General features: G+C 40.0%; 1 protein-coding gene across 5 annotated transcripts; it reads right to left on the reverse strand.

Annotated features, from left to right (window-relative positions):
• Nucleotides 1–707: 707 nt before the first annotated feature.
• On the reverse strand, nt 708–12,098 carry CCDC181 (coiled-coil domain containing 181). 5 transcript variants are annotated; one of them, XM_061628282.1, is made up of 7 exons: nt 11,891–11,985; nt 10,540–10,694; nt 8,884–9,044; nt 5,340–6,338; nt 3,301–3,447; nt 1,986–2,140; nt 708–1,111 (listed from the first exon to the last, which is right to left on the reverse strand). In XM_061628282.1, exons 3-7 carry the CDS (start codon nt 9,019–9,021, stop codon nt 949–951), a joined length of 1,602 nt encoding a protein of 533 aa, XP_061484266.1. In that variant the 5' UTR covers nt 9,022–9,044; nt 10,540–10,694; nt 11,891–11,985; the 3' UTR covers nt 708–948. The 5 variants fall into 5 exon arrangements, with proteins under 5 accessions (XP_061484266.1, XP_061484265.1, XP_061484267.1 ...); XM_061628281.1 differs by lacking the exons at nt 10,540–10,694; nt 11,891–11,985 and adding an exon at nt 11,996–12,098; XM_061628283.1 differs by lacking the exon at nt 10,540–10,694 and having other exon boundaries at nt 11,955–12,009.
• Between the last annotated feature and the right edge of the window lie 539 nt (nt 12,099–12,637).

The following is a 12,637-nucleotide window of genomic DNA, read 5'->3' on the forward strand; positions in this document are numbered from 1 at the left end:
GAAAACAAAACTGGGAGGGCAGACGATCTCTTCCTTGTATCAGTTTTCATGATAGCCCCCATCCCTTCCCTAATATTTATTTACTTTGTCTTGTGCATGTTGACATTGGTTCTGCGGTAGGATAGAATACATGGGGAAAGCATGATTTTTTTGTTTGCACAGTGACTACCCCAAATGAGCAGACAGTGCTTGAAGAAACTGTGAATACTTTCAAGTTTCATTCACAACTCTTGCTGAATTTAAGATGTAGTCTTAATTATACCCCCTCTTCCTGTAAAACATTAAAGACTTTAGGACAGAACTTTGAAACAGCAATGCAGCAGAAATGCTGGTGGAATAATTAGTGCTATGTACTAGCACATTAGAGCCAGTGTGGTGTGGTTAAGGTGCTGGTCTACGACCTAGGAGACCAGGGTTCAAATCCCCACACAGCCATGAAGTTCATTGGGTGACTTTGCGCCAGTCACTGCCTCTCAGCCTCAGAGGAAGGCAATGGTAAACCCCCTCTGAATACCATTTACCATGAAAAGCCTATTCATAGGGTTGCCCTAAGTCAGGATCAACTTGAAGGCAGTCCATTTCCATTTTTCACTATCACATTAACATCAGCTGTGCCAGTAGTTTAAGTGTAGCTTTTACACAAAATATTTGATATGAAGATGACACTGACCTTGAGATAAGTTATTTAAAAATGATTTACACCACAATTGCCATAGGGGCATTTATTCTGTTTCATGCTTTGTAGAACTAAGAAAACCACCCCAACCCATTCATAAATAGAGAATTATTCCAAGTTTAAGAGGGGGAAAAGATTAGTAAGATTGAGAAAATTAAGCCGTTATTGAAGGACTATGAAACATCCTAGAAGAAGCTGCTTCCAAGAGTAGCCACTCAAGCTATACAAAGTACTATGAGAGTCATACTGTAGGCAGCTGGTGACTCTAAACCTCAGCTGTACTGGTCCGTGAAGCGAAGAGATTTCGGTTCAGAAATTGAACAGAGAATATTCTCTATCTGTTTTGCTCTTCTGGCTTCCTGCCTAAACTGCCTTGCTCGCTCTTTGGCAGCTAGCTGCTCTTCTCGCTTCTCCCGTCTCTTCCTTTTCAGCCATCTGTAGATAAATTAATTATTTTGAAGAACTGAACACAAAATGTTCCAAGTTTAATTTGATTCACCTCTTCCATGTGTGGTAGAAACAGGTAACCTACCTTTTCCTTAACAGCTACTATACATTCCAGAATAGAATGAAGCATCAGAAGATAGTTTAGAGCTATAACAACAATGAATACTAGATAGCTCCTAGTGCTTTTAACTTCATAATAATGCATGAGGGTTAATAATGCATTTTTGAAGTTCCTGCTATGAGTGAGCTAATCACTAATTAAAGGGGGCTGTGGATTACAATGCTGTAATATGCCACAGCCTCCTTTAGATCAGTTTTAAATTGACCAGTTTCAATTTTCTGACATTTTGGTTTTGACAGTCCTACATTACTCTTGCTACTTGTTCTAGCACTACATTCTACAGTATTAGGAACATGCACCCTTGACCAATGCTATGCAGCCATCCTCCCTACACTGGCATGGCTACTGCTCACCAGAGCACTGATGAGGTAGAGCCTATGCAGGTACACCAACAGGTCCATGGGCTGCAGCCCCATTCTCACCACTGCCCTCCACATGCACCATCCTGGTAAGCAGCAGCACTAGTGTCAGGAGGGCAGCAATGCCCCACCTGCTCTTAATTCCCCCTCAAATATTTGGGCTGTAGAAGATGAAGAAAATCTGCGAAGTGAGGACAGATAGTTTCTAATGAAGGCAAAATGCCTTTATTGCTGTAAACCCTTAAGAGATTTTATTACAATTAAGTGGAATAAATAAGTATTTGCTTCCTGGGAAAAGATTCCAAATTAAATTGCTAAAAAACCCAAGAAATAGAATTTCTCCTTTTAGGAAGTAACGAAAGAAACAGCACCAAAAACTTACTGTTTATAAGCTTTGTCATTTTCTCCTGTTCTTGGAAGAAAGAACATGCACTCTTCCTGTTCTTTCAGGTTTTGAATATGTTTTTCTTTCATGTGTTCTTCTTGCTTTTTTTTAAGCCATGAGTTGAAAGCTTCTTCTGGATCTCTGCTCTCCTGCTATTTAAAAGAAACACCACAAAAATCTACTCCATTTTCAAAATTAGTGATGTTAATACAAATCAATCAAATATTAGTAACCTGTTTCCAAATGCTAATGTGAGCACTTTACAGTTGTTTCTCTTTATTCAAGATATATTTTGACGCATAGTCTATCCTATAAAATGCATCTAGAAGGCATTCACATAGATTCTAAGAGGCTAAGTCTCATGTCAACATAACAGTTTTCCAGAAGAACTGATTCCTGAATCAGCTAGACACACTGAAGATAAATAATCTGGCATCTACCTTGTGGGGAAACAATACTGCTTACCTGTAATGGAAGTCTGAACCTTAACATCAGAAAAACTTCATAACCTGAGAAAAAACTAGATGTAACTCAGTTTTCAAGCTAGTCAGTCATACTACGATGCTGCTTTTTGGAATCAACCCTCAGATATTCCTATCAAATGACTGATGTATCTATTTACTTTGCCAAATAACACAATAATTTTAGTATAAGATATTTGGTAGCATTATTTATTTTTAAATTCCTAATATCCCATCCTTGGGTTCACAAAGAACTATCCAGACAGCTTACCGTTAACAGCAAGAACAATATTACCATATAATAACAGCTAGTTGCAGTAGCCACCCCTACCCCCAAAAAAGTGGGATCATAAGTCATTGACAGTAAAAACAGAAAAAGATTAAAAGTCCAGGATAAATTACTCCACTTATTCTCTTTACCACCACCTCAAAAACCAATATGGCCCTAAGCATCACTGTAGGTTATAAGAGGCAGGAAACATGCTTTATGAAAACAGAGATGTGCAATGACATACACAAGCAGTCTGACGGACACATACAGCCATTCAGAAAACAGGTTTTAAAAGTGCTGCTTACAGCAAACAGCCATATTAAAGGGCAGCATGCAAATAAACCATTTCAACAAAAAGATGTCTGACAGCATAGCAAAAAGCATTCTTAGTGCATGAAAAGCATATTAACTGTAGGCAAGTGATCCTAGAGTTGTCTTTGCCACACACCAACTTGCAGCTAGTTCTGGAAATAGAAAACTGAATTGCTGTCTATCCTTGTCAAGAACATGGGGGGGATTCTAAGTTTCAACCTTTTAGAACTAGAAAGGAGGACAGCAGATAATGGAAACTTCATCTTACTCTGCTGTTCAAGTCTTCCAGCTCTTTTGCACGCTGAATTCGTTTCTCTTCCTGCATTTGTCCTTTTTTCTTCTGCAGCCAAGCTTTGAAGACTGTGTCATTCTCTCTCTTTTTCTCCTCCTCCAGTATTCTTTTCCGAATTTCTTCCTTACGTTAAAATGTTAACAAATAATGAGAATTTTTCAACAATCCTAATTCAAAATTCAGCAAAAGGTTAGTAGTTTTCAAGCAGAAGCAGTAAAAGGTGTTTGTATTATTCTAGTCTATTATGACAAGAACCTGAGAATGAATACTGTAATAATGGTAATTACATTCCAGTGGTTATGTTATGCTATGTTATGGTTTATTTCTAGGCCGCCTTTCGGCCCAAAAGGCCCCCAAGGCGACTTACACACAAATAGAAAAACACAAATACAAGATAAAAATAATACAATTTACAAAAATTCAAGCCAACAAAATCCTAGCATTTCTAAAAAGCAACAACAGCTAAAAACCAAAAGCATTCATTTTCCTGGTAAAGGAGAGTCCCCAGAAAAATGTCACTAAGAGCACAACAATTTTATCAACATGTCTGGGAGACATTAAGAACATTCAGGTAGATGGATGTTGACGGTGCAACAGAAGACTTCCAGGTGGAATTATTTTTAGGTGCTGGGTATTTAAACATCTACAAGGTAAGTGGGGATTGTGATTATCATTATTTTTGTCTAAAATACCAGCAGGATCAGAAAAAGTGGTAGAATTTCAAATCAGTAACAGTTGCAGTGCAGGGCCATGTTATCTGGCACACCTTTATGAGCACCTCTTCCTCTTCCCCTCCCACCCCCATTTCTGATTTCATAGTACAGCACAAAATCAACCATAATAAGAACTGCCATCTGGAAATAGCTCTAATTATAAAGGGTGGAAGAGAATGCACTAAGATACATGTAAGCAACATTTGGATATAGAAAACACTATATTTACTTAAGATTTCTCTTCGTGTCATACATGTCTTTCCCACAAGAGTTTTTAAGTAGCAAAATGTGTAATTGTATTGATAGTGGGTAGAAACCTATCTCCTTATACAGGGGTTGCCAACACAGTAGATGTCAAGATTGGACACCCATCCTTCCTTCCATTCTGATCAGAGGAGAGATGCAAAGAGCAAGCATGGCAGTGGCTGATGTAGATGCCTTGTTTCCCAAATGATGGTAGTGGCTAACAGGACCACAAAATGGTGTGGGATGGTACCCATCTCTTTTTCTGCTCTTTTAGATGTGGTAGCCAATTTTATGTTATGCCAAACTTCAACAATATTCTCTCAAATTTCCAAATGTGCCCAGTGGCCCAAAAGGGTTGGCAACTTCTACCTTAGAGTGAGGGTGCTTGTGTAGTTTTAATAAGTAATTAAAATCTTATATTGAAACCAAACTAATAGAGATACAACAAATAATTATTGCCAATGATGGTGATTAGGTTAGATGACATTTAACGGGGATTCATGAAAAGCTATTAGCCATGACATCTGAAGGGAATCTTCATGTTCAAAAGCAGTGCACCTCTAAGTATTAGCTGGAGTGCGAACAAACAATGGGGAAGTTTATTGCCTTCATGACCTGCTTATGGATGTTTCAGAACTATCTAACTAGCCACTTTGGGAAAACAGGCTGCTGGAATAGATTAATTCTTATCCTCCCGATCTTACATTCACATGCTAAAGGCAGCACTAACCCCCACAAGACTAGATGGGCCATTGGCCTAATCCAGCAGGCTCTTCTTATGTTCTTAAGAGAATTTTTAAAAGATGGTTATTGCTATTCTTTCTGAAAGCAAAGAAATGTGCCCTTGTACATATTTACAAGCAGCTCATTACAAAATTGTAGAGCAACAACTGAAAGGGCCTTACTACCTGCAACTGTACTAGTGGGATGATGGGACTTTGCACAAGATGCTACTTATTGTTCTTAACAAGAAAGAGAATTCAACAAGGAGTGTCACAGAGAGATCTGCCTAAAGCAAGACTCAATTTTTAGTGCTCTTGTCCTTTGTACTCTCACCTCTTTCCTTAATTTCTCTCTTCTTTGTTCCATTTGTTTTTGTAGTTCTTTTTGCCTGGGCGACAGGCAGTATGTAGAGCTTCTTATACCAATACCCACATTTGCTGACTGCACCCTTCGTGGACTTTTCCCCCTTTCCACATTCCTTGTAATGTTGATGGCTGAGCATGGTCGAATGGGTGGTGGTTGAGGGACATAAACAAATCCTTCTCTGGAAGGAGAGCAAGAAGTCACAGGTATTTGTCCTACGGACTCTTCTTTTGTTATACAGATACTACCAAAAGAAGTACTGTAGGAAGTTTTAGGAGAAATGTGTTGTGCTTCAATGTCACTAAAAGAAACACTTAGCGGAGGAAAGAAGCCTTGGCTCTCAATGTCACAGATACTCAGGAGTTCGAATTTCCCATCTCTTTCTACCAGGATCTTGCCGTCCTTGTGCTCATCATCTGTACCACCATTAATAGAAAGAGATATATCTTCCTGTCCTGCTTCATTACAAATGCGCAATTGAGATAGCCTACCTGAAATGTTCCTGCGAGGATCATTTTTATCAGTTTCTATAGCTTGCAGAGAAGGGACTTCAAGATCTACTAGATCATCCTTAAATTTTAGTTTCCTTTCTTTCGTTTCATCCAAGGGTTCTTGAGACAACAGAAGTTTGTTGGCTTCTTCAATTTTTTCTAAGATGTAACGCTTTATATCTTCATCATCATCATCCTGGTCTTCTAGTTTTGACTCCTGACAGGAACTTTCACTGTCAGTATCAGATGCTTGCTCCAACTGTTTAGTATCAAGGTCAAGTATAGAACTAATTTCATTTAGTGGCCTCTCATCCTTCAGAATTTCCTCAGGCTCAGGAGGTTCTTGTGAAGAGCATCCTCCCGCATCCTTCAGAATCTCCTCAGCTTCAAGGGACTCTTGTGAAGAATTTGTTCTGTCTTCTCTACCTTCTAAGTCTTTATCAATGCTACTTTCAACATCTTTGTTTTCATCATGATTCTACAAAGAAATTAAAAGTACCTATTTATGTTTGAATATAAAAAGAAACAAACATAAAATGGCTGTGTTTTAATGTCACACTAAACTATGCTTCAGCAAAACAGGAACAACCCTAATATCCTCTCTGACTTGAACACTCCACACCTTCCATCTACTCATCCCATGCAGCTGGGAGAAGTTTAGAATATTTCATGTCCACTTTTGATTAACCACAGCTTGCCTTATCATCTATGTAGTTAATCTTAAATATCGTTAAACTTCAGCTTTGGTTTGTCAGTCAGGACAACACAACAATCCACAGTTAAGCAAAACTAGAAGCTAAATATGTTGCGCTAACTATGATTTTATTTATTTATTTATTATTTTATTTTTATCCCGCCCTTCCTCCCAGCAGGAGCCCAAGGCAGCAAACAAAAGCACTAAAAACACTTTAAAACATCATAAAAACAGACTTTAAAATACATTAAAACAAAATATCTTTAAAAACATTTTTAAAAAGCTTTCAAGACATCTTTAAAAAAAAAAGCTTAAAAACATTTTGTTTTTGAAGAAAGGTTTAAAACCATATTAAAAAGCAATTCCAACACAGACACAGACTGGGATAAGGGCTCAACTTAAAAGGCTTTTTGAAAGAGAAAGTTCTTCAGTAGGCACCAAAAAGATAACAGAGGTGGTGCCTGTCTAATATTTAAGTGTGATATGCAAATGCAACCAATGTGTTATTAACCATTTCACTTGAGAATGGGGGAGGTATTGCTCAGTGGTAGGGCATCTGCTTTGCAAGCAAAAGATCCCAGGTTCAATCCCCAGCATTTCCACGTAGGACTGGGAATGTCCCCTGTGCAAATCTGAAGAGCCACTGTGCATCAGGCAGACATTACTGAGCTAAAAGGACCAACGGTCTAACTCAGTTTAAAGCAGCTTCCTATGTACATGGAGCCAATCCACAAAGCTCCCAAGGCAATTTTCCTTTTGGTTGTAATGAAATAAACGCTTAATAGCTGAAGTTCAATACATGTTTAAGCAGCATTCTAGAAGAACAGCAGGCAAGGTGCAATGCCTGAGAAGCTGAGCTAATATGTGGGAAACCCAGATTCCATTCCTCACCCAATTGTGATGCATGACGAATGGCAGTGAGCGACTCAACTTAATGTACTTCACAGGATTATAGTGAGGCTAAACACAAACCCACTGAGTTTTTTAGAAGGGTAGGATCCAAATGCAGCAAATAATCCCAGTGCCTGATTTGCTATGTATGTAACACATACCACGTGTGTTCAGAATAAATTAAGTTGATGCAAATTTAGTAAATGTGTGACGCTCTTTCAAATAACAATTTCTGCAGAATTTAAAATACTTTGGCAAGAATGGTGAGGCAAAACACAAGTTGTGGTCCAACAGGAGAGCACAAACTAGAAGCTATAGGAAGGGAGTGGAGGATAGGCAGGACACAGAAACACTGCCCTCAGGGCACCTTTAGAAATCCTAGCCAAACCAACTTTTGAAATTCTTCCCAACGTCTACAAAGATTTTCTTTGAGGATTCTGATTTTAGCACAAGATTCTCTGCTATAAGTTACGTGTATAGAATGCACACCACTCTGTTATGCTTCAAAATTCAGATTTCTACTATAACTGAAAGCCTTGGAAAAGCAGAACTAGTATGGATCTATAACAGCAAAGGTAACTCTTCTAATTTCTATAATCTGAGTTAAGGATTATTTTGCCAATAAATTACTTGGTTTAAAGTTTGAAACAAAGCTCTCTCCATCTTCCTATCCTGTCTTCATGTGATCTTGATCAAGCAAATCGTATTACATTTTCTTTTTGTTATACAAAACTGTTCAGTTATCCACCTTAGAAAATGAATACTTTTTATCCAAGCATATATATTATTTAGATTATATGTTCAAAGAAAGATTTTTAATATTACACAATCCTACGCATGTTTACTTAGAAGTCCTACTGGGTTGCATCCAACATAGCACTAAGTAAGCGTCCTGCCAGCGCAAGGATTTCCACTTGCGCAACAGGACTTTCCCCCTCTCCTGCCCCCACACACATCCCTTCCCCACTCCAAATCTGCTCCAAAAGGTTGGGAACCCCTAGAACATATTTAGGAGGTGCATGGGGAAGGGAGAGGGGAAGCTCAGTTGCACAAGTGGAAATCCTTGCATTGACAGGACAGTTACTTAGTGCTGTGTTGGGTACAATTCATTGTGTTTAATAGAGCTTACTCACTAGCATTTAGGATTGCACCTTTATGTTGTGAACCAAAGAATCTCTTCATGCAAATAAACACTTTTGGATGCACACAAGGAATTCTCTCCTAGCACCACCAATTTCAGGTCAGGTCAACTCCAGAAGTTCCCTGAAGTTGGCACCGGCTTGATCTTGGAGATCTAAGGGCCTCTGGATCTCAGCCATGCTCAACAATATTTTAACAACCACCGAAGTACTCATTCCTGTCAATCTATTTACATCAGTACACTTCATATGGAATTTAGTTATTGGCACAAGGCTGTAATGTAGTATTTTGCTAATACCTGTATATCATTAGAGATTAGTTTTTCTTCTTCATTTATTAGCCATTCAAGATCTTTTTCAAAATCATCCTCATAGTCCCCACCTTCTGTAGGATCTCCAGTGTCTGAAGATTCACTAGTGTCTTTTTTGTCACTCATTGTGGATGTTCCTTAAAGTAAAGCTATAAATTGGGAAAATATGAAAAGTATTTCATTACAAAGAAACCAATTATTTTGGAACATTGATACTTAGGGTTGTATTTAGCTACGTTCTACACAGAATACACCCACTGAAATTAATGAGCCTACGTTAGTCTATTAACTTCAATGGGTCTACGCTGAATAGGACTCCCACTGAATACCTATAATTAAAATAACAATGTAACCACACAGAAAGATTTTATGGAAAATGCAAATGGATGGCCTTCAAGTCAATTCCGACTTATGGTGACCCTATGAATAGGGTTTTCATGGCAAGCGGTATTCAGAGGGGGTTTACCATTGCCTTCCTCTGAGGCTAAGAGGCAACGACTAGCCCAAGGTCACCCAGTGAGCTTCATGGCTATGTGGGGATTTGAACCCTGGTCTCCCAGGTCGTAGTCCAACACTCTAACCACTATGCCACACTGGCTCTCTTATATTTTCATGAGTTGCATGCAATTATCTCAAACCTGTAATGCATTAGGGTTGCTGTCTATCAGGCCACATCTCTATTTTACCCAAGTTTCCTAAATGCCATTGCCAACAGGTCCTACAGACACCCAGGTGCTGTGGGTTTGTTATTGTTTTTTGGTGCCTTTCACAAGATGTCACAAGCCTATAAGGCTGGTAGAAGAAAATGGATAGGAAGTTTCTTTAAGAGTCATAGATAAAAGATATGCAATACTGCCTGAACTCCTGATTTCCTGTTCTGTACTAATCATGATTCCTTTTGCAAATTGCTTCACTTCTATTTAATGTTGCAGTTAAAAGGGATTGAATGTGTACCAACACTGAATTGTTGCTTATGCATACTGACTGAGGAATGCATGACATTCTCTCTCCTAGCCAGACAGATATTCATAACAAAGATAAAAATAAAAGTTTTTAGTTGAACAATTGTTACATCAATTAGATTATAAATAATTAAAGCACAATCCTCTGCATGTCTACTCAAAAGCAAATTCCATTGAGTCCAACAGAACTTACTCCAAAAGTAATCCGTAGAGACTGATCCATCAGGGAAAATGGGGCACTGTCCCACTAACCTCAGTTTGCCCTCAGCCAGCCCCCCACTTCTCTTTCTATTTACAACCAGTCCAGAGGTAGCACTGCCTGTCCGCTTCCTCCTCCTTAGTCTCTGCCTGTCATTAGCTCTGGTTCCACCTGCTGTTGGCCTCCCTGCCTTCCGCTCTACTAATGGGCACCAGCCACCACTGAAAGTGTGTATAGAAATCCAGTCCAAGTCTTGCTTATGAAACACAATCCCTCTAGTGACAAAAATGGAAAAAGGAGCACATTTTATATTTGCTTGGGGAAGAACCAAAAGACATTCTGCATCTGTTTTCAGATATCACAGAAACTTGTAAGGCAGCACAATTATGATCAACTTTTAGCAAAATTAAGAGGTTGGAGAACAAATTATGTACAAAAGCAGTCCCATATTTTAATGAAGTTGGGGAGAATCTTGTACATCACCTTGAGCACACAGGATGAAATACAGATATAATAATATTTGATGACATTTCCTAGTGATCAGAGTGTTTAATGCCATGGCCTTCTCTTCGTATTCACATACGCAGAATAGTATATATTATTGTAAATGTAAGTAATCTTCATATGCAGTACCATTCCTTCAGAACAGTGCAAAAGACAACAGCAGATTAAACTCTACTACCCTGCTACTCTACACATGCACATTAATTTTAAATATTTTACTAACCATTAAGTCTACTGTGTTCAATAAGATTGACTTACATATAAATCTGGATAGGGCAGTAACATAAAACTTTATTAACAATGGAGAAAATAAATAAGTTTTTTTTTTAAAAAAAAGACTTGCCTAACTAGATAAAATTGGCAGAATCTCTTGCTTTCTCACTTCCAGAGAATAAGAGATGTATTTCTCTCTTCCTCTGAGGCACTGGGAGCACTGGAGATCATGAAGTAATACTAGTACCACAAATCCATTTCTGGACCCTTACCCACCCCACTTACAGGACAATACTCACCATATCTACTCAGAAGTAAGTCCTATTGAATTCAATGGGGCTTACTCCCAGGTAAGTGGGGGTTAGAAGTGCAGCCATAGATACTAAACCTTTTCTACTCTCCAACAAAACCAGATGTATTTCTGAATGAGTTTATTGGAGTTCATTTCCGGCCCCATGGTGGTGGTTCAGGGCAAGTACCATCCCATTCTTATAATGTAAATTTGTCAGGTATGTCGAACCAGACGACAAAGGTCGCCTGTAGGCACCCTCTGGCCCAGTTTTTTGATCCAGCCAAACGACCCAAACCAAGTCACTCTCCACAGAGCAATTTCCGAGGGATAGCGACTTGCTGAGGATTAAGGCTTCAACCGATGCGAAACCTATTTTTACGTCGAGGCTCACTAAGCACCTCGCCCAACCCGCAGGCAAGCGATTTACTCCGCCCCCCTAACCACCACCCCAGGCGAGGGGCCTCGGAGCCCGGGGCTGTGTTCAACTTCTAGAGATCGTGCGGGAGAAGTTCTGCAGCTCTTGTTTTCCGTGCGGAAGACGGACAGCGGCTGCCCTCTCCTTCCGCACCCGCGGCCCTTCTGGTCGGAGAAACCAACTAAGGGGGGCTTCGGTAGGGTCAGCGGCACGTCCCTCTTCGCGTCACCACCGAGCCAGGCTTTGACACCCTGTTGGTGGTAGACAAGAGCCCACTTCGATACGATGCGTGACCCTATCATAACTACCCCTCGGGCCACCTCAATCTTATGGTGCCTGCTCTGTCTAAGTCCCCTTCATACCCACACCCTCCCCTTCCCCCCCCCGCCAGCTCCTCCTTTCATCTCCACCTGTGGACGGCACCAAGCAGCGACCCGCCCTCCATGGCGTTGTTATGGTAACCGCTGCACCCACCGGTGGCCCGTCATTTCTCCGAGTCTTTCCCCACCACTCACCAAGTAGAGGAGGACGGAGGCTGTAAAGGAACAAACTCGGCCGCTCTCGCACCGCCTACCACGCTCTCCGTCTCCATAGGAACTGGAGGCAGGGTGATCTCGCGGAAGGACAAACGAGAGGCTTCCTCTGGCCCTTGCCGTTTCCATGGGGATGGCGTTAACGCCGCGCGGGCGGGAAATCTGTTATTGAGCTGCCTGATGCAGCTCAAGCAGATTGTGGCCATGTCCAATTTTAATAAGCCACGACGGGAAAGGATTCCGGAAGAGTGCTTAGGGGATGTTATATATTGTAACTTGGTAAGAAGGCATTTTAATTATCACCTTCAAGAACACTTTATGAGGACTAGTTACCTCATATCATCCTTTAGTCACCCACTCATGCCATCAGAGAGTAAAAAGCACACGTTTTATACTTGCATTCTTACCGGCGTCTATCATGCCAAGAGAGTGGTGATGGTTACTCAAAACTATTTAACGCCGTCTAATCTTGAATGTATTTTAAACTTTCACATTAAAATTGGGACAGCTTGGATTATGCCGCTTGTTCTAAAACTACTGTTATTAATTTTTGCGGATGTATTTTATCTTGCAAGAAGCAGAGTAAACATACCCATAATAACAAGTAATGTATAGTGTTTCTTT

Source organism: Rhineura floridana, chromosome 5, assembly GCF_030035675.1.
Source record: "Rhineura floridana isolate rRhiFlo1 chromosome 5, rRhiFlo1.hap2, whole genome shotgun sequence".
NCBI classification, from domain to species: Eukaryota; Metazoa; Chordata; class Lepidosauria; order Squamata; family Rhineuridae; genus Rhineura; species Rhineura floridana.

Excerpts from the sequence above, each read along its gene's own strand:
- CCDC181 (XM_061628281.1), bottom strand. The coding sequence starts at position 9,021 with ATGAGTGACAAAAAAGACACTAGTGAATCTTCAGACACTGGAGATCCT. Across the intron at positions 2,141-3,300 it reads TGGAAGACTTGAACAGCAGA|CAGGAGAGCAGAGATCCAGA; the intron begins GTAAGATGAAGT and ends TCTTTTAAATAG. Across the intron at positions 1,112-1,985 it reads AATGACAAAGCTTATAAACA|ATGGCTGAAAAGGAAGAGAC; the intron begins GTAAGTTTTTGG and ends ATTTATCTACAG.